At 52.8% G+C, this 22,795-nt stretch overlaps 3 protein-coding genes across 3 annotated transcripts in view; 2 read left to right on the forward strand and 1 right to left on the reverse strand.

Moving 5' to 3' along the window:
• ERCC2 (excision repair cross-complementation group 2) overlaps positions 1-8,473 on the forward strand; it is a 36,307-nt gene extending 27,834 nt beyond the window's left edge. Inside the window, exon 24 of the mRNA XM_008591474.1 lies at positions 8,397-8,473. The gene's annotated coding sequence lies outside the window, so the exon portion shown is untranslated. The remainder of the gene's footprint in view (positions 1-8,396) is intronic.
• Positions 1-15,442, forward strand: part of CKM (creatine kinase, muscle) — a 28,878-nt gene extending 13,436 nt beyond the window's left edge. Inside the window, exons 2-8 of the mRNA XM_008591472.1 lie at positions 8,397-8,608; positions 9,798-9,952; positions 10,400-10,532; positions 12,536-12,707; positions 13,867-13,990; positions 14,210-14,399; positions 14,924-15,442. Of these exons, the coding sequence (XP_008589694.1) occupies positions 8,416-8,608; positions 9,798-9,952; positions 10,400-10,532; positions 12,536-12,707; positions 13,867-13,990; positions 14,210-14,399; positions 14,924-15,102 (1,146 nt within the window). The 5' untranslated portion in view covers positions 8,397-8,415 and the 3' untranslated portion in view covers positions 15,103-15,442. The remainder of the gene's footprint in view (positions 1-8,396; positions 8,609-9,797; positions 9,953-10,399; positions 10,533-12,535; positions 12,708-13,866; positions 13,991-14,209; positions 14,400-14,923) is intronic.
• Positions 15,443-18,014: 2,572 nt separating this feature from the next.
• MARK4 (MAP/microtubule affinity-regulating kinase 4) overlaps positions 18,015-22,795 on the reverse strand; it is a 36,340-nt gene continuing 31,559 nt past the window's right edge. The window contains exons 16-17 of the mRNA XM_008591478.1: positions 21,381-21,425; positions 18,015-19,646 (exon numbers count right to left, since the gene is read on the reverse strand). Coding sequence (XP_008589700.1) covers positions 19,310-19,646; positions 21,381-21,425 — 382 coding nt within the window. The 3' untranslated portion in view covers positions 18,015-19,309. The remainder of the gene's footprint in view (positions 19,647-21,380; positions 21,426-22,795) is intronic.

The raw sequence follows: 22,795 nt of genomic DNA on the forward strand, positions 1-22,795 counted from the left end.
GATCCCATATAGGGATGGCCGGTTCGCTCACTGGCTGAGTGTGGTGCTGACAACACCAAGTCAAGGGTTAAGATCCCCTTACCGGTCATCTTTAAAACATAAAAAATTAAACGAGATAAACATTGAAAGAAGAAAGTGTGAACTAAACACTTTTTTAGGCTTCCTCTTCCAAGCACTTTTCTTTTCTTTTTGTTTTGGTGTCTGGCCGGTGCTGGGATCTGAACCCTTCACCCTGGTGTTATCAGCACCATGCTCCAACCAAGTGAGCTCACTGGCCACCCCAAGTATTTTCCCACAACTCCAAAAAGGGCTGGCATTTCTGAATTCTTATCTGGGACAGGCCTTGTGCCATGTCCTGTATGCAAATTAACTCCATTAACCCTCACACCAGGTGCTATGATGATCCCCATTCCACAGGTAAAGAAAATGAGGCACAGAGGTTGAGTGACTTGTCCAAGACTTCACGCAAGTAAGGAGTAGCAGAGCCCAGGAATCCATACAGCCACCCCCTGAGGTAGGTAGGAGTGATTGCCAGCCCCATCTAAGGATGAGGAAATTGAGGCTCAGAGAGAGAAATTGCTTGCCCAAGACCACAGCCAAGACGGCACTTGACAAATACCCCATCCTATCACTTAAGGCCTCGGTTTGTCATGTCAGGAAAATGGGCAGATAAGTTGAGGACTTTCCTTTTTTCTTTTTATAAGGATGACCGGTAAGGGGATCTCAACCCTTGACTTGGTGTTGTCAGCACCACGCTCAGCCAGTGAGCGAACCAGCCATCCCTATATGGGATCCGAACCCGTGGCCTTGGTGTTATCAGCACCGCACTCTCCCGAGTGAGCCACGGGCCGGCCCGAGGACTTTTCTATTTTCACCTCTTGGCCATGTTTTTTTGTTTGTTTGTTTGTTTTTTGTTTTTAATTTGAAATGTAATACACTGTCAAAAAAAAAAACTCACAGAGAATTAAAGATTACTAAGTGAAAAATAGGTCTTGTGTCTCCTTGATCCCCAGACACCCTTCCCAAAAGCAAACATAATTAGCAGTTTCTGATATTCTTCCAGAGTATTCCAGGGATATGGATTGTGTGTGGAGGGATGAGTGTGTGTGCGCATTTACGAAAAACACAAATGAAATCATCCTTACCCACGGAGACAGAGTGATTGGCTTTGACTTTGGATGTGGCCATGTGACTTGCTTTGGCCACTGGCAGAGGGGCACAAGTGACAGTCCTGCCAGTTCTGAGCTTAGACTTTAAGGAGGCTTGAACATTTCCCTTTGCATCCCACCATCGCCATGAGAAGGGCTTCTCCTGAGTGGTTCCCCCTTTCAGCCCATGCCCTGCAATGTCTGTATATGGAGCAGACCTTCCCAACTGAGTCCAGCCTGGATCAGCCAACTCTCAGCCAATCCCACATCCGTTTTAAAGGTGTTGCATTTAGGAGTGGTGTGGTTCACAGCATTCTGGGGCAATTGTTCCAAAGCAGTACATATAGATTAGCTTTATTCTTTCAAACATCTGCACAGTATTCCATTAGGTGATGTCTCATCTTTTATCTACTAGTAAGAATATATTTTAAAAAGCCATTCATAAGACAAATAAGAAATCATAACAGTAATTGGAAAATATTTAGAACTTACCAGTAATCAAAGACTATCTAACAAAACCTGCAAAAGAACAATCTGTTGCTGCATACGACAATGGGAATGAATCTCAGCAGACAGAATGCTGAGCAAAATAAATCAGACGAAAGAGAGGACATCCTGAACGATTCTCTTTCTATGAAGTTCAACAACAGGCAAAACTAATCTATAGCATTAAACTCTAGAATAGTGGTTCCCTTGGAGAAGAGAGGGGGCATTGACTGGGAGAGGGTGTGAGGGAGCTTTTTGGGGTGCTGTAAATATTCTGTCTTGATCTTGATGGTGGTTATTCAGGTATAAACATATACAAAAGTTCATTGATCTTAAGATTAGGGCACTTCACTCAATATAACTTATACCTCAATTAAAAAAAAAGTGAATTTTAGAAAAGAAACCAAAATATGGATAAAAGTGAACATCCATACACTCCAAATATAACATGTCCAATATAAAGAGTGAATTTGAAATGATAACAGAATATAAAACAAACAAGAAAGCAAAGAAAACTGGGATGCAGCTAAAGCTGCACTTGGAGGAAAATGCATAGCTAAATGGATAAAAATTGATTCATCTGGAGGGACTGGGGAGGTCAAGTGGGGAGTCAAGAAAGTCTTCACTTTATTCCCCTCACCCCACCACCATAAGGACCTGACTCTACTCTGCTGATTATGGGACTGCAGGCCTGGTCTTGCTCTTGGGGAACAGGAAGGAAGAGTGGGCAGGGCCTAAACTCCCCAGCCTCAGGGCTGGCCTTGATTTAGAACTTGTCTTCCCTGAATTGCATGGCATTGTAGATGACTAGCACTGATTTTGGAGGTGTGTGGGGAGGGCATTAAAGGGTGCTGGGCCATGGGTGTGGAATGCTGCCCTCCCAGACTCTCTCCTGGAGGTGCAGCCTCATCCCTAGGGAGGGACAGGGACAGATGAGATGCTAGGAAAAAGAGAGGTTCGGGGAGTAGGACTGCTCTGCAATGCCAGGTCCTTGGGGGTGGAAGGAGAAGAATGTAGGCTCTGGAAGTCCAGACATACTGACTGTGACCTGGGGCAACTCTCTTGCCCTTTCTCAGCCTCAGGGTCCATCCTCTGTAAAATGCGGATTCAGCTTGAAGAGGTAGGATCAGGAATGTATTAGGAATACAAACTCAGGTACTGTCTGCCTGGTAGTCTTTTTATCTGCAAATTGCCAGCTGTGTGACTTTGGGCAAGTGACTCAACCTCTCTGGGCCAGCCTCACTTTCCTGACTTGTAAAAATTGCAGTACCCACCTCATAGGACAGTCAGAAAATTAAATTGGCTAATACACATAAAGCTTGGACCCTGAAGCCAGATTGCTGGGGTGATGGGAGGGGTGATAGAGAAATGGGTACAAATTACCACAGCCTGATGACCTGGAAGGGGACCTTGGGATTATGATGTAGCCTGATCTTGCTGAGAGGTGTGGAAGTTATTTTTACCAAAGCCTAAACAAACTCTTGGCAGCCCTGTGCCCATTTGATTCCCAGCTCTGCCTCTTCCCAGCTGTGTGACCTTGGGCAAATCACTTAACCTCTCTGAGCCTTATTGTTTATTGTTGGGAGTGTTAAATGAGTTAATATACATAAAGCATGTAGCACAGCACTTGACATATAGGAGTGCTCGATAAAAGTTGACCATCAGCATGGAGACTGGAGTGGCCGCTAACCGTCCCTGCTAACCTCCTTCCCGTGCACCTTCTTGTCAATGAAGAGGCTGGAAAGCTAAAGACTAGATTTTCCAGAGGGAGAGTGGTTCTGGGGCTTGAGAGTTGTTCCTTCAACCCTTCTGGTGATTTCGTAAGTGTCTAATGTCTGGTAGCAAAGTACTTTCTATTTAAGCTGGGTAGAGTGCTTTCTGTCGCCTGCAATTGACTGATAGAGCTATTATTTACTTAGTCAACAATACTCATTTATCTTGAGGGCACCGGGAGCTACAGCAAGTTGTGAGCAGAGGTCAGCAGGTGGGGAGTAGGTGGGAGGGGGAAAGACAGAGACAAGAGTTCAGGGAGGAGGTTGGGGCAGGAGAGATGACTGGAGGGGTCTTGAGCTGAAGTGGGCGGCAGGGAGGGAAAGGAGAGATGGACAGACCTCGGAGACTGACCATTCTGAAAGGGCGGGATGAAGATGAAACCATAAAGCTGGTGGAGCTCTTGGCACGAGGTCTTGCTGGAGCGTTTGACTGGCTCACCCAGTCACATGACTGGACCATTGTTACAAGGGATTCTGGGAAACAGAGTTTCTAGTGGTTTTGGCTTCTGCAAAGGTGGCAGGCTTAGGGTGGGGAATTCCCCAAACACTGAAAGTGTGGCCCATAAAAATGTCAAATGCCCCACAAGGTGTTATCAGGGGCACAAGGGGCTTGGCTGTGCCACCACCAGGTGTGTGACATGGCTGGATCCTACCTCTCCCCTGCTTGCAACCCTCCGTGGCTCCCATCTAACTCACAGTGGGACTGGAATTCCTCCCACAGCCCCTAAGTCCCTAGGGTCTGCTCCTGTCCCCTCTCCAACCTCACCTTCTTCCTCCTACTCTCTCCACAGCCCCGTCTGCTCCAGCCGCCTGGCCTCCCACTTGCCCTCAGACGTGCCCGCCACTCCCGCCTCAGCGCCTTTGCACCTGCTGTCCCTCCAGATCCCCCCACGGCCGGCCCCTCCTCTCTTTCAGGTCTCTACTCAGATGTCGCCTCCCCAGAGAGGCCTGCCTTAACCGCCCCTGCTGGGCCACCACTCTCATCTGTTACCCTCTTTCATTTTCTTTATTGAAACATCACTCCGTGAAGGCAGGGGCTGTGGTCGTTTCTGCTGTATCCCCCGTTAAGTGCTCAATAGGTCATTGTTTCTAGACCAGTTCCTTTTAGCTCTCTGGGTCTCAGTTTCCCTAACCATGAAGACCTTTGCCCATCTGACCTTGCTGGGAAGGGGCAGATGGGTGCAGAGATCAGGGGCTGGGCCCAAGGAAAAGTTTTTAAAGTATCCTCCTTCCCCAAGATGGAGTCTGGGGAGAGGCAGAGAGGCTCCCCCTTTCCCTAAGCCAGTCCTCACCTGCCTAGGAAGAAATGGGGGAGACCCGGCGAGGAAGGAGGAACCCAGAGGGAAGGACGTTTTCTTCGTTGCAATCCTGGGAGCTCCCTGGAGGAGGCGGCCCGCCCGGGCTGCAATTTTGGCGCTTTCAGGCCGAGCAAGCAGCTTCCTCTGTGCAACCCCCGCCTCCGCAGAATCCCCTCCTCGGCCCCCGAGGTCCCCGGTCACAGGCGAGGCGCGGCGAGGTCGGGCGCCCGTGCTCTGACCCGCGTCGCCGCCCAGGCCCTGCCCCTGGGAGCGGGTGTGGCTACCCGGGGCCCGCGGCTGCCCTTGTAAGGAGGCGAGGTCCAAGGACACCCGAGACGCCCGGTTATAATTAACCCGGACACGTGGCGACCCCACCCCGCAGCACCTCCCTTCCGCGCACCCCCATCCCCAGCGCCTCGGCGGCGGCGGCGGGTCTTGTCCTTCGCAGAGGAGGAGACAGCAAAGTGCGCTCTAAAAATAACTCCCTTCTGGGACGGCAGGGTCCCTCCCTGTGCCCTCCACAGCAGAAATCTCCCAGGGGCACCGGGGTGAGGGGAGGGGGAGTGCGACCACCACAACCGGTCCCAGCCCTGAGTTTGAATCTCCCCAACTTTCCCTGTACTGGTCAGCTGCCAAAAAAAAAAAAAAAATAAGTCTCCCCAACTCAGCCCAGCCTCAGTTTCCCTCCCAGTCAGTCCCAAGGAGTAATAAGCATCCAAGCACAGGCTTCTGGGGTTAGACTGCCCTGGGTTTCAACTTCGACTTTGGTCCCACCCTCACTGTAGCTGGGTGGCAGCAGGCAAGTCACACGGCCTCTCTGGGCCTCTTTTTCCTGCTCTGGTTTACCCGCCTCCAGGTCAGTGCAAGGTTTTCCCAGGTCCTTGCGCTCAGCAAATGGTGAGGGCCTGCAACTGCTGTTTCACTGGGGTCAAGGCCTTTGGAGGCTGAGGAGAGGCTGGGGGGCACAGGAAGGTGGCTGGAGCAGGCTCAGAGACCAGGGGAGGGTGGCTTCTACATGTCTGGGAGGTTCCCAGCCACTGTCCCGTGTTCCTGGCAGGGAGCCAGCTATCCCCGCCAACCCGACTCAGCACTTGGTCTGGGGATCAGCTTGGTGGGGGGGCCTGGGCACAGCCCCTGGGGCAGCCCATACAAGGCCATGGGCCTGGGCGCAAGGCATGCCTGGGTTCAGGGTGGGCATAGTGCCCCAACAGTGAGGTGAGAGGCTCAGCTGCCCCCCAGCAGGCCCCTTCCCTGGGGACAGCGCCTCCCAGCCAATAGCACAGCTCTGGTCCCCCCTATATAAGGCCAGGGCTGCAGGCCCTTCCTTTGGGTCAGTGTCGCCTCCAGGATACAGACAGCCCCTTTCAGCACAGCCCGGCCAGGTACTCCCTGCGGTGGGAATCAGGGTGGGGTCTAGAGTGGGGGTCCTGTGGTGCCTGAAGCTGACTTGGCTCTGGAAAGGGCCTTATGTGTCTTGCCTCATTCTCCTGCACACAAGCCGGTCAGTGTGTGGGAAGTTTGACCTTGTGTGTCTGGAAGTCCCCTCTACCTGTCAGCCCACTTGATCCCTGTTCTGACTTGTGACAGGTTGTGGGTTGTGGGGAGGGATCCCGGAGACAGAAGGGGTCTTGACAGCTGACATCTGTCACCCCTGCAAGGGGTTGTCAGGCTAGGCCTGTGTTTATTACAGTTTGTCACCAGAACTGGGCGCCACAGGCGATGGGAGGTGTCTGCATGTCACCTGTCAGGGTCTGCAAGAGCAGGTGTTGTGGGCTCTTTGCATTTGCGATTGTGTGGGTCCCTGTTGTATCTCTGTCACCTCGTTTCTGACTTTCCATGGCTCCCACATGGGTGCCTCTATCTTGGTTTTGTCCCTGAGCTTGGAAGTGTGACTGTGTGACTCAGTTTACAGGGATCTAGGGAGTCCACAGTGATATGGATGTGTGGCTTTGGGGCTATTTCAGCTTGTATCTTTTGGGGGTCACCCACCTTGCCTCAGTGCCCTCTCCTGGGGTGTCCCTGGCAGGTATGGGGTGGGAACACCCTCTGAAGGGAGGGGGTTCTGGGCTGGAAGCCCAGGATGTCCTTGAGCCCCCAGTCCTGGATGCGTGTCCTCTCTGCCACCCTGGCTCACCTGTCTTGGGCCTGCTGACTTGGTGCAAGCTGAGCCCGGGAATGTGGGGGTGGGTGGGGCGGCAGCTGGGGTGGAGAGGCAGGAGTCTGCCAGATTCCAAAAATAGCCACCCTGGACAGCAGCTCCAAAGGTCTTTGGCGGGTCCCTATCCCTCTACCCCTCACCCTCAGCTCACCCTGGTCCCAATTTCCTTCCCACAATCCCACCTGCTTTCATCCCTGGAGCTGGGAGTGGGTGTCCCACCCCCCACCACCACTGCAGGGTCCCTGCTCCTTTCTGGATCTAGCGAATGAACATAATAACAATAGCAGCCACCGGGGTTCCAGGCCCCAACTCTATGCCAGGGCCTCTGCTCAGCTGGCCACACGCTGGAGCTCAAAAAATCCTCCTGGCAACCCCATGGGGAAGGCTCAATTCACAGGAGACAGAGATTCAGAGAGGCCTAGTGACTAGCCTGGGGTCACTCAGCAGGGAAATGGCGTAGGTGGGATGTGAACCTGGCTCTGTCGACCCCAGAGGCTGAGTTTTCTTCCCAACTGAGCCCTGGGGGAAGAGGTGGGGCAGCTACCCAGCCCTCCCTGCCACCCTGCCCCTCATCCTTTGAGCATCCAAGAACCTTCATGGAGAGAATGTCCCTTCTCTGCTGACATGCTCGCTCTCAGCAACACTCTCACCTCTACCTTCTCGCCAGCTCCTCACATGGACCCTTTTTTTTTTAAAAAAAAAAAAAGATGACCGGTAAGGGGATCTTAACCCTTGACTTGGTGTTGTCAGCACCACGCTGTCCCAAGTGAGCTAACCGGCCATCCCTATATGGGATCTGAACCCGTGGCCTTGGTGTTATCAGCACCGCACTCTCCCAAGTGAGCCATGGGCCAGCCCTATTGTTATTATTTTAAAGGTCCATGTGGGGCCGGCCCATGGCTCACTGGGTGAGCGTGGTGCTGACAACACCAAGTCAAGGGTTAAGATCCCCTTACCGGTCATCTTTAAAAAGAAAGAAAAAATATCAACAACAATACTTATTATAGTAATCACAGCTGGTGAAATAGGGCTTATGTGTGCCAGGCACTGCTGCAAGCGCTTTACCTGCATTAACTCATTCAACCTTCTTAACACTCCCTCAAGGTAAGTGTTGTTATGATCCGCACTTTACAGATGAGCAAACTGAGGCATAGAGAAGTTAAGCAACTTGCCCAAGGCCCACAGCTTGTTGTGAGTAGAAGAGCTGGGATTCAAACCCAGGCTATCTGATTCCAGAATTACACTCATCCATGCTCTAATACTTCTCTAGCCTGGGGATGGGGGTGTTACCCATTTCCCGGCTGGAGAAACTGAGTCTCTAGCAAGGTTACTAGTCCAGGCTCACTCAGCCAGGTTGTGGAAGAGCAGGGCCCTGACACAAGACTTCTGATGCTTCCTGTCAAGATGCAGGGGCTCCGAGAGGGGATCCCTCTTGCTCCAAGTCACATGGCCCGCCTGATCCCAGAGCCTTGCTCGGTTCCCGTGTTGCTTTCTGCTGTGCATGAGCTAACCTCCCGTCCTCGCCTGCCCACAGGCCCTCCAGCACCGCCACCATGCCGTTCGGCAACACTCACAACAAGTTCAAGCTGAACTACAAGGCTGACGAGGAATACCCAGACCTCAGCAAGCACAACAACCACATGGCCAAAGTGCTGACCGTTGACCTCTACAAGAAGCTGCGGGACAAGGAGACTCCATCTGGCTTCACCCTGGATGACGTCATCCAGACAGGTGTGGACAACCCAGGTAAGCCTCCCTGATGGAGCACCACAGGGACTTGGGGAGGCGGGGGCTCCAGAGGCTGCCTGCCGGACCCCGGTCCCACCCTTCCCGAGGGGACCTCAGTTTTCTCATCTGTAAAATGGGGACCAAACTCACAGGGCTGTCGTGAGAATGAATGAGTCAGTGTACGTTCAGGGCTTGGGATGGTGCCGGGCACATGGTCAACCACTCAGTAAATGTGCACAGTTAGAATATGAGACCCCTCGGGCCGGCCCGGTGGCGCACTGGATAGTGCGCTGCTTGGGAAGCGCGGTGGCGCTCCCGCCCGAGGGTTCGGATCCCACGTACAGACCGGTTCCCGCTCACTGGCTGAGCGAGGCGCAGGAGCAATGCCGAGGGTTGCGATCCCGTTGCCGGTCCCCGGTCTGGTACGGGGGCAACACTGAGGGTTGTGATCCGTTGCCGGACACGGAAAAAAAAAAAAAAAAAAAAAAAAAAAAAAAAAAAGAATATGAGACCCCCTCAAGGGTCATTTAATCTCCTTGAACCTCAATTTCCTCACCTGAAAAATGGGCACCCATGTTGTGAAACAGATGAGTCAATGCATAAACAGTGCTTAGGGCAGCGTCCGGCACAGCGCGCACACAGAACACGACAGGGCTGTCGTTAGTCTCGTGGCTCTTTCTCAAAGGACACCCAGCAGGCAGAGCGGAACCGGTAGGGGACGAGGTTCTGTCCTGCGTCAGCGCCCAGAGCTTCTGTGACTGAGGGGAGAGGCTCTGTCTCTGGGCCTCTGTCCTCCCATCTGGGAAGGAAGAGGGTCTTTCGAGTCTGTTATCATCCTAACTCTGTGGACGCTGACAGTCTGAGACTCTAAAAAATTGTAGGACACCATTTCTTTTCTTTTTGGGGGGGACATGATTTCTTGATTTTGGGACTCCAAGGTACTAACACTTTTAGCGCTTTGTAGCTGGCCCCCCCAGTCTCCCCTTTCTCCTTTGCGCCTGCTCCCAGCATCTTCCCTCACCCCAGCTGCCACCGCCCTCTCTCCCAGCCTCACCCCCCGTTCCTACCGACCCTCCCTTCGCGACCCTGCCCCGGAGGTCTCGAGTGTGTCCTGCACTCACACGCGCACACACAGTCTACAGCGGACCCACGAGCTCAGGTCTTCCGTGTTGGGACAAGCACCTCTGACCTCACCCCGCCCCCCCAGGCCACCCCTTCATCATGACCGTGGGCTGTGTGGCCGGCGATGAGGAGTCCTACGACGTTTTCAAGGACCTCTTCGACCCGGTCATCCAGGACCGGCACGGGGGCTACAAACCCAGCGACAAGCACAAGACCGACCTCAACCATGAGAACCTCAAGGTCGGTGGCCCACGGGAGGGGAGGGGGGGGTGACGAGAGAGACCAAAGGAGAGACAGGGAGAGAGGGGCAGAGAGAGAGGGACAGAGAGACACAGCGACAGAGGCGAGGAGAGGGGGTGAGGTGGAGAAAAGGGACAGGGACACAGAGAGAGGGCGGCAGAGGAGAGTCCGAGGTGGGCGGAGAGGGACGCAGACACAGGGAGGCAGGTGGGGGGACATGAAGAGAGCCAGAAGTGGGGGGACAAAGCTGGGGAAGGAGGGGTCTGGAGACGAGGGGATGGCGGAGGGACGGAGACAGGAGAGACGGAGCCACGGAGGCCAGAGGGAGGATGGAGAGGGCAAAGGCAGCCGCGGCCAAAGCCAGGGGGGCCTGGGGGCACCTGGGGGAGGCCTGGGCTGGCAGGGGCAGGGGTGGCTGGACCGGCCTGACCTCCCCGCGCCCTCCAGGGTGGGGACGACCTGGACCCCCACTACGTGCTCAGCAGCCGCGTGCGCACCGGCCGCAGCATCAAGGGCTACTCGCTGCCCCCGCACTGCTCCCGCGGCGAGCGCCGGGCCGTGGAGAAGCTCTCCGTGGCAGGTGAGAGCCCGCGCCCGCGGCTGCGGTCGCCCCCCACGGTTCTGCCTGCCTGGGCCCCCATTTTCCAAAACATGGGAGGAGCTTGGTGAGTGATCGGTGTCACATGACTCGTGCTGGAGGTCTGGGGCGGTGGTCAAGAGTGAGGGTCCCCGAGAAGAGCCGCGTGGACACGCAGCTGCGTCCTGACACCGTCCATTCATCCAGTCAGCAAACATTCCCGGCTGCTCTGGCCCTGTGTGGTGAGCCGGGGCTCCTGTGACGAGTAAGGTGGGCAAGGTCACTGCTCTCACAGAGCTCTCAGCCTTGTGGGGAGATGAGAGGGATCAGCGTAATCAACAAATAAACAAGATCATTCCAAGTGCCATGAAGCCAAGAAAGGGCGAGTGTGGCAGAGAATGACTGAGGGGAGCCACCTTAGAAGGCAGGAGTTGAGACCTGATTGACAAGAAGGAGCCTACCTTAGGGAGAATTCCGGGTAGGTGGGTCAGCAAGTGCAAAGGCCCTGAGGTGGGACTGCGTGTGGTGTTAGAGGAACAGCAAGGAGAACGGTGTGGCTGGAGCAGAGTGGGCAAGGGGGAAAGGCAGGCGTGAGGTCAGAGAGGCGTGGCTGGCCAGATGGTGCAGTCTCATGGGCTGTAGGGAGGGCTTTGGCTTTCACTCTGAGTGAGGCAGAAGCCACAGGAGGGTGGTGAGCAGAGGACGGACAGGTTCAGACATATGGATCTCTCTGGCTGCTGAGTGGGGAACAGACTGTGAAGGCAAAGGTGGGAACAGAGAGACCACGAGCAGGCAACCAAAACAGTCCCGGCAGGAACAGACCGCGAGATGGGGAGAAAGACTGGGTATGTTGTGGAGGTAGAACAACCAGAACTTGCAGACAGTGTTGTACTGATAAATATTTAACAAGCAGAACTCAGAAAAAACGAAAGCCCTGATTTGCAGTGCCTGCCAATTTCTGTGGTGTAAATTTTCCTGCCATGGCCAATTTTAAGCTATCAGTGTGGTGTTATACAGAGATGGGAGGAGATGCACAGTGGCACATTATATAGTACAGTTGTCCCTTGGTGTCGGGGGGGGGGATTAGGTCCAGGACCCCCTTTGGTAACCAAAATCCTCCAGTGCTCAAGTCCCTGATATAAGATGGTGTAGTACTGTGTAGCCTGTGCACATCCTCTCCTATACTTTTAATCATCTCTAGATCACTTACACTACCTAGTACAATGTAAATGCTGTGTAAATAGTTGTTATACTGTATTGCTTCTAAAATTGTAATATTTTATTGTATTGTTATTTTTACTGTTGTGTTTTGTTTGTCTAATATATTCTATTTGCAGTTGGTTGAATCTGTGGATGTGGAACCTGCAGATATGGAGGGCCAACTGTATAAATAAATACTAAAATTGTAATATTTTATTGTATTGTTATTTTTACTGTTGTGTTTTGTTTGTCTAATATATTCTGTTTGTAGTTGGTTGAATCTGTGGATGTGGAACCTGCAGATATGGAGGGCCAACTGTATAAATAAATATATAAATATTATATAAGTATATATTTATCATAATATGTACAAATATATTAATTATACGCATAACATATTTTTATGCATATGAATATATACAAATAATATACATACTATTTTATAATTATTTTTACTAATGGCTTTCCAAATTCCTGAGCCTTTGGCCATCTGTCTTGCCGCAGTGGGAACAGGCACTGTCACACTAAATTGCAGGTGGACTGGATGTGAGGTCCCTCAGTGGAAGGCCCTTTCTGGCTTGAGTACATGGTATGGCTATTCCTGGGGGCCTGGACAGACAGAGGCAGGACAGATTTTGGCGAGAGATCATAAATTTGGGCTTAGATACAGTGTTTAGATGTCTTTAGGCCATCCATAGGGCCAAGACCCACCAGCTCTGTTGTGGCAGCAGTGCGAGGTCCCTGGGCCTCCACCCCCTGGCTGCAGGGGAACAGGCTGCTGACCACTCCCTCATCTGGCCCCTCAGCCCTCAACAGCCTGACGGGTGAGTTCAAGGGGAAATACTACCCTCTGAAGAGCATGACGGAGAAGGAGCAGCAGCAGCTCATCGATGACCACTTTCTGTTTGACAAGCCCGTGTCCCCGCTGCTGCTGGCCTCAGGCATGGCCCGTGACTGGCCTGACGCCCGTGGCATCTGGTGAGGCCCCTCCCGCCTCTTCGTTTCTCCTCCTCCCAGGCTTCTCCAGCCTCCCTGACCTTCCTCACTCCACCACCAAAGTCAAGGCCATAAAAATAATTAAGGTCTCCCACGTACCACAGAAAATGATCTTGCCCTCCACCCCTGCCTGTCCTGTGGTCTGTGTGTCATATTTTGGGAAACTTGGACCAGAGAAGTTGGTAGTTAAGAACTTAGACTTGAACTGGACTCCCTGGATTCAAATCCCAGTTATACTATTTACTGGCTGTGTGAGTGACCTTGGGCAAATTACTAAATTTTTCTGTCTCCAGTTTCCTCATCTATACAATGGGGATCACAATAATTCATAGCTCTTGGAGTTCTTGTGAGGGTTAAAAGAATTAATTTATATAAAGTATTTAAAGCAGTGCCTGGTATATAGTAAATGCTTAACACATCTTGCCTGTTAGCATTATCTTTATTACTATTATGTATTGCTAGTTAGACTTTCTATGAATCTTTGCTTTTATTTAATTTTATTTATTTATTTTGACGCCTGGCTGGTGTGGGGAGATTTTCTATGAATCTTTGAATTCCTGATTCTGATTTTAAAAGTCAACGTTTTAAAAAGGTTTAGGGAACCTAGGTTTCAAACGATTATGGGGGTCTGGGTTCTAAGATTTACAGATTGGATGATTCTAAGATTTCAAGAGTTTAAATATTTTTAGGTTTTTAGATTCCACTAATTCCAAATTCTGTGATTCTGTGATTTCTTTCTTTCTTTCTTTTTTTTTAAAAAGATGACCGGTAAGGGGATCTTAACCCTTGACTTGGTGTTGTCTGCACCACGCTCACCCAGTGAGCAAACCGGCCATCCCTATATGGGATCCGAACCCGTGGCCTTGGTGTTATCAGCACCGCACTCTCCCGAGTGAGCCACGGGCCGGCCTCAAGAGTCTATAATTTAATGCTGTTCAAAGTCCTTGATCCCGGGACTGGAGGTTTTGCAGGTCCTGTGAGGTCAGTCTCCAGGCTTAACCTTCCGCGTTTTGAGGAAGCGGGTGCCACCCGCCTCGTGCCCCTCAGGCCCGCTCCCGCTACGGGGGGCACGTTCGGCAGACGGCAGGGAACGGGGTTCCCGCGAGCTGACTCCTTAACCTTCGGCTGCGCCTCACCCCAGGCACAACGACAACAAGAGCTTCCTAGTGTGGGTGAACGAGGAGGACCACCTCCGGGTCATCTCCATGGAGAAAGGGGGCAACATGAAGGAGGTCTTCCGCCGCTTCTGCGTGGGGCTACAGAAGGTGGGTGCCCGCCCCTCGCGCCTGACTTCCGGCTCCACCCTGAACGCCCCACCCCCTCCCCAAGGCCCCGCCCCGGACCGGCCCCACCCACGCCCAAGCCCCGCCCTCGGGGCCCCGCCCCCACCCACGTGCTCACGCGCGGTCTCTTCTCGTCCGCGTTGCGGGTGTATTCGGGAGTGCCCGCTGGCGCTAACCCTTGGTCTTCTCCCCCCGCCTCAGATCGAGGAGATCTTTAAGAAAGCCGGCCACCCCTTCATGTGGAACGAGCACCTGGGCTACGTGCTCACCTGCCCATCCAACCTGGGCACCGGGTTGCGGGGAGGCGTGCATGTGAAGCTGGCGCATCTGAGCAAACACCCCAAGTTCGAGGAGATCCTCACCCGCCTGCGCCTGCAGAAGCGGGGCACAGGTGCGGCCCCCGCATCCCCCGCACCGCGACAGCTGGCGCGGGCCCTTTGCGGTGGTGCAGGGTTTGCAGTGGTGCAGGGGGAAGTGGGGCATCCCCGCGACTTTTGGGAGTCGGCGAGGGATGTTCCTCTGTGAGGCTCAGTTTCTTCTTCTGTAAAATGGGCGTCAGCATGCCTATCTCATAAGAGTATATCATCATGATTATATAACATGCATAGCATATGCCCCCGGACCTCGGTTTCCCCATCTGTAAAGGGGGTGGTGGTCAGGATTCGACGCCAGGCAGCTCGGCTCCAGAGCCCACTCTCTTAGCATTTTCATGTTGGATGGTTGGGGGGCGAGGTACCGTAACTAAAGCCAAAGACGTGGGTCCTTGAATAGACAGACATTCATGAGGTTCTGTGTGCAGGTGACCTGTTACACAGTAAGGCACTCGATACATGTGGCTGTGGCAGTTGGCACAGGGCCACAGCCCGGCCCCTCTGCACTTCTCCCTTCTCACACCCCTGTCCCCTTCTCCTGAAGGTGGTGTGGACACGGCTGCTGTGGGCTCCGTGTTCGACGTGTCCAACGCCGATCGGCTGGGCTCATCCGAGGTAGAACAGGTGCAGCTGGTGGTAGACGGTGTGAAGCTCATGGTGGAGATGGAGAAGAAGCTGGAAAAGGGCCAGTCCATCGACGACATGATCCCTGCCCAGAAATAGGCGCCCAGCCCGCCCGCCACCGACTGCTGGAGCCCCAGCACCTGGGAGGACCTGGCCCACCGGAGGCCCGCCCCTTCGTCCCTTGCTCCGCCCCTTTCTCCCGGACACCCGCCTATAATGGCTCGGTCACCTGGGGGCTCTACCAGCCTTCTCGGAGTTCCAACCAATGGGCTCCATCCTCTGGGTTCTGGCCAATGAAACCCCCCCTCACACGCTCCTCTCCTTTTCCCAGAGCTCCGCCCCCCAACCAGAGCCCTGGCAAACCGGGAGCTCCCCAGCACATCTGGAGCTCGTGCCTTTTCTCCACTCAGAGTGATAAATAAAAGCAATGGTGGCCTTAGCTTTGTATGTGATAGTTATTGAGGGAGATGGAGGAGAGACTTGGAGTTGACTATGTGGCCTGGAAGTGGTTTGTCCTCTCTAGGCATGAACTAAGCATGTTTTGTCCCATCTCTAAAACAAGGCAAAGTGAGGGTACAGAGTCTAATCCAGAAGTTATAAAGCTTCATGGAGAATCTGAAACCGGGAGAGTGGTGGCACAGTGACACATAGCCAAGTATGAACCCTTCCAATCCTGGCTCTGAATCAGTCATGCTCAGATCTCAAGCACAGGGTCAACACTGGGGAGAAATGCAGGCCAAACAAAATGTCTGAATCGGGCCCATGGGCCCCCAGTTTGAGACTCACATGCCTCATCACATTTACCTCCACTATGTTTCTCAGCGGCCTCCTCCCGCCCGGTCTGACCTCACCCCTCCATAGCTGCTACCAGTCTTTTCAACTTCCCTTTTGAGCATTGCTCAAGAACCTGCCACGGCTCCCCGCATCTCCTAGAATGCACTGCTATTATTTGCGATTCTTCAAGGTCCCACTAAAATGAACATTATTTGCTGAAGGCTCATCTTTCCAGTTCTTTTCCCACTATTCCTCTGATTACACTCTCTCGCTCCTCACATCCTGTAATTCCCACCTCAATATCTTTGCCTAAGCTGTTTCCTCCTCCAGAATGCGGCGTGGGTCAGAATGTTCCCATGAAGTCTTTAGGGATCAGCCTTTTGGAGAGCTTGGTCCCAGGAAGGAGCAGGAAGTGGGCATGGCAGAGCAACTGGGGGAGTGAGAGGAGCAGGTAATAGAAATCAAGAAATATTTAAACATGTGTTGGGTGTTGGGCATGTCAAGCACCTCCACTCAGCCAAACAAGACAGTCTCCATCAGCAAGGACATAGCAGGTGGGCCCCAAAAGAGAAAGGTTTCAGAAGGAAATATGAGGCAGAGTAAACAGAAGACAAGACAGAACCCTCAGAAACCCGGAAGAGGCACTTTTTCAAACCTTAAGAGTCACATAGGGGGGCGGCCCATGGCTCACTTGGAAGAATGTGGTGCTGATAACACCAAGGCCACGGGTTCGGATCCCTATATAGGGATGTCGGTTTGCTCACTGGGTGAGCGTGGTGCTGACAACACCAAGTCAAGGGTTAAGATCCCCTTACCGGTCATCTTTAAAAAAAAAAAAGAGTCACATAGGTTAAGGGCCCTTCGAGATCAAGAAATCCACTCTGTTTTACAAAGAGAAAACAGGCCCAGGGATGTCTCCCAAAGTTCCCTGAAATAAGAAGGTTAGTAGAAACCCCAAATATCAAGTCATGAAGGACCTGGCAGTTGCTGGGACGTCCTTTACAAAATTGTCCCCAAGTGAAGATCCTATCACAAATCCCAGCTCCAGCCCCAGAAGCCACACAGACCACAAACACTCCAGTGGGGACAGCCAGAGCCAGCCAAACCTACAGTCCAGGCACTTGTCAATTGCCATGTCCCGCCCATTTTGCCTAATAAGCTTCTCAAATCCACCCCTTCTCTCCCCACCTGTCCTGCCTGACCTCTTTCCTATTCTTCTGACTTGTCTTCTTCCCCTCTTCCTCCCAACCATCCTACACACAGGACAAATCTGCTACTGCCTCCCCCCTGCTCATAAGCTCACCACGGCTCTCCAGTGCTCTTGGGAGAAAGCCAAGGCCTCTCTCCACAACCTCTCTAGCCTTGTCTCTCACAGCGACTCTCTACTCACCCTTAATCACATGCCATTTGCTATTTGCACTCTCACTTCCCAGCCATTGTGCATGCCATTTCCTCTGCCTAGAACATACTCCCCCCAACCCCATGTCTAGTTGGCTGCTCCTCATCCAGGAAACCCTCCCTGGCTGGAGTAGACGCCCTCTGGACTCCACTGTACCAGACTCACCCAATCTGGATGGTCACTGAGGACACGTTACCTCTTCCACTGAACTGTGAGCTCCATGAGTGCAGGGCTCGGGCTGTCTTGGTCACCACTATGTCCTCAGTACAGAGGATGCTCTCAGGGACTAAGCCTCTTCTCTGCACACAAACCTCCATGGCTCCCCAGTGCTTCAGGAAGAAGCCCAGCTTGCTCATTTCAGCCCCAGAGGCCCTGTGTGAACAAGCTCTGCCCTCTGTACTGCACAGCCTTCAACTTCTTATGTCTGTTGAGCTCCCATGTCCTTTCTCCTGCTTGTGACCCCTGACTTTCCTTTGGGAATCCCCTTTAAAACAAGCACAGGTATGGGCCTGGCCACTCTAGTCACAGTGATTGGTTCAGGGATAATCGCATGACTTATCTGGGCCAATGAGAGCCTGCCTCAGGACTTTTACTGGAAGGAGGCAATGAGGATCTTTCTGCTGCAGAAACTAAGCTGGGGGGACAGATGATAACAACTCCTGGGCTCATCTTTGCCATCAGCAAGAAAGTACCTACTGGATGAAACTTCTAGAATTAAACTTACACTGAAAAAAGCAAAGACGGGTTTGCCTGATGCCTGGATCCAACCATACCTGAAATCAGGAAGCCCTGAGCTATTACATAACAAGCCAACAAAAACCTTTTTGCTTAAGCGGTATAGATGGATGTCCTAATACAGCATTTATTTTGCCAATTCTCCACCCACTCCCAACATAGCAGCCACTCTAAAATTACCTACAGTTCTCTGAAGATACACCATGGACTCCCACTTCTGGGCTTTTGCCCAGTGCCTAGTCAACTCCTACTCATCCTTCAAAGCCCAACTCCAGCATCCCTTCCTCTGGAGTGTATTCCCCATCCCCCCTCACTTATTCTTCTGGGCTCCCCAAGACAATGGTTTCTCCAGTGTGTGTCAGAACCTGTGTCCCCTGCAGACGGGGGCTCCTTGTGTCTCTGTGTCCAGCACTGGGCCTGACATGGAGTAGGCACTGATCAATGACTATTTATTGAACAAATGTACTACTGGAGTAAGAAGTGGCTTAGAGTCCAGTGTAACATGGCAGGCAGGAGTGTGGGTGGATGAATGGGGGGCCCAGTAGAGGACTTGGGGCCTCATGGATGAGGCCGAGTTCTGTCCTCCCCACTTCTACAATCATCCTTGACCCTCATACCCCCACTATTCCCATTCTGCAGATGACAAAACCGAGGCTCAGAAAGGAGAAACCACTGGCTCAACATCACACACCTCCTCTTCAGCTCACTTGCAGGTGAGGGTAGGGAAGGAAAACCCCAGGGTCAGTGAGGGGGGACTCTCCTAAGTTTATTGGGCAACAGGCTGCAGGTGAGGGGGCTGAAGGAGGAGGGTGGGAGTGTAATAACTTAAAAACTGGAGGTGAGAGCGGCAGCTCCTCGAGAGACCTCTGCAGAAGGGAGAGTGAGGGGGTTATTTACAAGGATTTGTACAAAGTGCCCCGCGCCAGCCTGGGGCAGGAAGGGGGTTTTGAGCATGAGGGGAGAGGGAGGAGAAGGAATCTACCTCTCTGATCCCCGCTCCCAGCACCCCCAAATTCTCCAGTCTTTAGGCTCAGCAGCTCTCCCTGCCCTTACCCAAGGTCTAACTCAACCTGTTGGGAGGAATGGAAGAGTTTTCCCAGTTTCTCCTCCTGCCCCTGCCCTGACCCCAAAGTCTCTTCAGGTGCCCTATGGCAGGGCAAAGGGGAACAGGACCCGTTGGAGGCTCCGGGAAGGCGCCAGCTCCCCCTGCTAAGCCCCCTCATCCTTCTCCTGTACTGAGCGGCCCCGGAGAACAGCAGAAGGGACAATCTCTGCCCCCAAATCTAATTCAGGGAAACTGAGGTGATGACAAAGGGTGGATCCCCTCCTTGCCCCTTCTTCTATAGAAGCGAAGAGGACAACAGAGAGGAAGAGGAAGGGATCGGGGGCCGTGGTGGCTCAGAGCTCAAGGTCGTTGGAGATGCGGGTGACGAGGGTGCGGAAGGCCAGGGCGGTGCCCGCCACACGGCGGAAGAGAACTCCCCGCAGGCCCGGCCGGGGCAGCTGGCAGACCTCCACTTCGAAGTGGGACAGGGGCTCGGGCCCGCCCGCACCCCCGTGCAGGCAGGCCAGCAGGAATGGCTGTGGCTGGCGGCAGCGGCAGCGGGCGGCTGCTGTGGCCTGGCGCAGAGCTGCCATCAGGGCCTCGGGAGGGCGTGAGCTGGTCAGCTTCACACTCCAGGGGAATCGGAGCAGCCGGGGGGCGGTTTCCGTTTGATCCCAAGGTAGATGGCAACTGAGGTGGGAAGATATTAGAGATCAATGATGGGAGAGAAGGCGGTGGGTGGAGGAGCAAGGGGAAAACTCTTCCTGACCTCTCAAAACCATCCTCCCGTTTACCCCAGTGACAGTTTTGGCTGGACAGACAGCTGCCCAGCCAGAAGCCACATTTCCCAGCCTCCCCTGCAGCCAGGCATGGCCCCGTCTCTAACTTTCAGGGTGCGGCAGAAGTGAGGTGTGCAACTCCACACCACCCTTTCCAAGGGAGTGGCAGGGCCAGGCTCTCACGCCTCACCTCCCGTGAGCTGGATTCAGCAGGAGCAGAGCCAGCTTCAACTGGGAAGATGACAGCAGGGCTCTAACGGATGGGGATGGAAGAACCCGGGTCCCTGAATGACCTCTTGAAATAGAGTGGCCCTTCCAGCCTGGCTTGGCCACATGGTTTGTGTGAGAGAAAAATTTATTCCTATCTGTATTTTGGGACCTCTTTGTTGTAGCTGCTGAGCTTGTGTCGGAAGTAATACTTCCTTCTGTAATGACGCCACTTTTCCCTTCGGGGATCAACCTTCTTCACTCTAGACCGTGGATTCTTACCTAGAAGCATGTCTGTACAAAGGGGTATTTGAAAATTTCTGGGGGCTTTTTGATTGTCACAACGTCTTGGGATGGGAGCTCAGCTGGTGTTTATTAGATTGTGGGGGTGGGATAGGGATGATAAATGTTCTGCAGTGTGTGAGAGGGTCCTGCACAACAAAGAAATGTCCCACCTAGAGCATCAAGAGTGCCCCTCTTTTCTTTTTTGGGGGGGATGGCTGGTACAGAGACTGTACTGGATCTTGGTGTTATCAGCTCTAACCAACTGAGCTAACGGGCCAGCCCCAAGAGTGTCCCTCTTGAGAAGCTTGCAGATCTAGCTTCTCTGGTTTAGGTGGGGCTGACCCACCCCCTCAGCTCCAAGGGTGAGCACAACTCGGTTCTGGTCAATGAGAGGATTCCACCTCCTCCGCCACTGTGATTGGGTCAAGGATGAGCATATGATCAGGTCTGACCAATCAGAGTACTCCACCTCTCTGCCCACAGGCATTGGTTTAGGGATGGGCATGTGACCCAGTCCCGGCCAATTACAGTCAGTCCTGGGACTTCCCTGGATATACTGGGAAGGCTCTTGTTTCTACGAGGGTCTCTGAACTGGTATGTCAAACTAAAGCAAGGCTTGGCAAACTACAAGTGCCTGTTTTTGTAGATAAATGTTATTGGAAGACAGAAATAACCGTTTGTTTTTGTATTGAATATGGCTGCTTTTGCACTACAATGGCAGAACCGAAAAGGTGTGACAGAGACTGGCCCTCAAAGACTAAAATGTTTACTATCTAGGCCTGTACAGATAATGCATGCCACCCACTGGCCCAGAGCTGCTGGCAACCATTCTGCCATTATTGGATGACAGGAAAAAACCAGGGGAAGGGCAATGATAGGAAGAGGAGTTGGGTTGTAGAAGGCACAAGGCTGAAGTTAAAGATGGTCACGGGAAGGTGCTCAGGGATGGGGTGGAAATAAAAGAAATCAGTGCAGGGGTAAGAGGTGCTGGCAGAGGAGGGAGAGGTCATTTGAGGAAGTTGGCTTTGGAAGATGAGACTCAGGCCCCATCTAAGGCCGGGGGTGAGTAAGGGAGGTGTTAAGGCAAGTGGGATCTGAGGCAGGGGAAGGGAAGGGGCTGGTGTGGCAGTCAGAGGTAGGCCCATGCACTCACCTTGTGACCTCAGGTCCCCCGATTCTCTCAGGTTCGTCTGTGACCCTAGGGGAGGAGACGGGGACAGTGTCTAATCTGGACATAGGGAGCCCTCCTCCCCCAACCCGCCGCCTCTGGGACTCTGGGCAGCCCCTGCCTCAGCCCCAGTCCTTCCCTGATGGCTGGAGCTGGGCTGGGGAGGACCCGGAGTCAGGATTTGACGTCCCTCTGTTCCCCAGAAGGGGGCTCATTCTGAAATGGTTAGTGAAGGTCATAGGAAAGATACTAAAGAAACTGGAAGACGTGAGACAGGGGGATGGGCAGAGATACACACCTATATACAGAAGGGACAGCAGAGACACGCACACTCACACACACACACACTCACACACACACACACTCAGAGATACACACCTATATACAGAAGGGACAGCAGAGACACGCACACACACACACATACACACACTCAGAGATACACACCTATATACAGAAGGGACAGCAGAGACACGCACACTCTCTCTCACACACACACACTCACACATACACACACACACAGTCAGAGATACACACCTATATACAGAAAGGACAGCAGAGACACGCACACTCTCACACACTCACACACACACACACACACACACAGTAAGAGATACACACCTATATACAGAAGGGACAGCAGAGACACGCACACTCACACACACACACACACACACACACACACACAGTAAGAGATACACACCTATATACAGAAGGGACAGCAGAGACACGCACACTCACACACACACACACACTCAGAGATACAGAAGGAACAGCAGAGACACGCACACGCACACACACACACACATACACTCAGAGATACACACCTATATACAGAAGGAACAGCAGAGACACGCACACACACACACTCACACACACACACACATACACACACACACATACACATACACTCAGATACACACCTATATACAGAAGGGACAGCAGAGACACACACTCTCACACACACACTCACACACACACACACTCAGAGATACACACCTATATATAGAAGGGACAGCAGAGACACACACACTCTCACACACACACACATACACACCTATATACAGAAGGGACAGCAGAGACACACACACTCTCACACACATACTCACACACACACACACTCAGAGATACACACCTATATATAGAAGGGACAGCAGAGACACACACACTCTCACACACATACTCACACACACACACACTCAGAGATACACACCTATATACAGAAGGAACAGCAGAGACATGCACACGCACACGCACACACTCACACACACACATACACACACACACTCAGAGATACACACCTATATACAGAAGGAACAGCAGAGACATGCACACGCACACGCACACACTCACACACACACATACACACACACTCAGAGATACACACCTATATACAGAAGGGA

The sequence above is a fragment of the Galeopterus variegatus genome, unplaced genomic scaffold (assembly GCF_000696425.1).
Source record: "Galeopterus variegatus unplaced genomic scaffold, G_variegatus-3.0.2 Scaffold6956, whole genome shotgun sequence".
Lineage (NCBI taxonomy): Eukaryota > Metazoa > Chordata > Mammalia > Dermoptera > Cynocephalidae > Galeopterus > Galeopterus variegatus.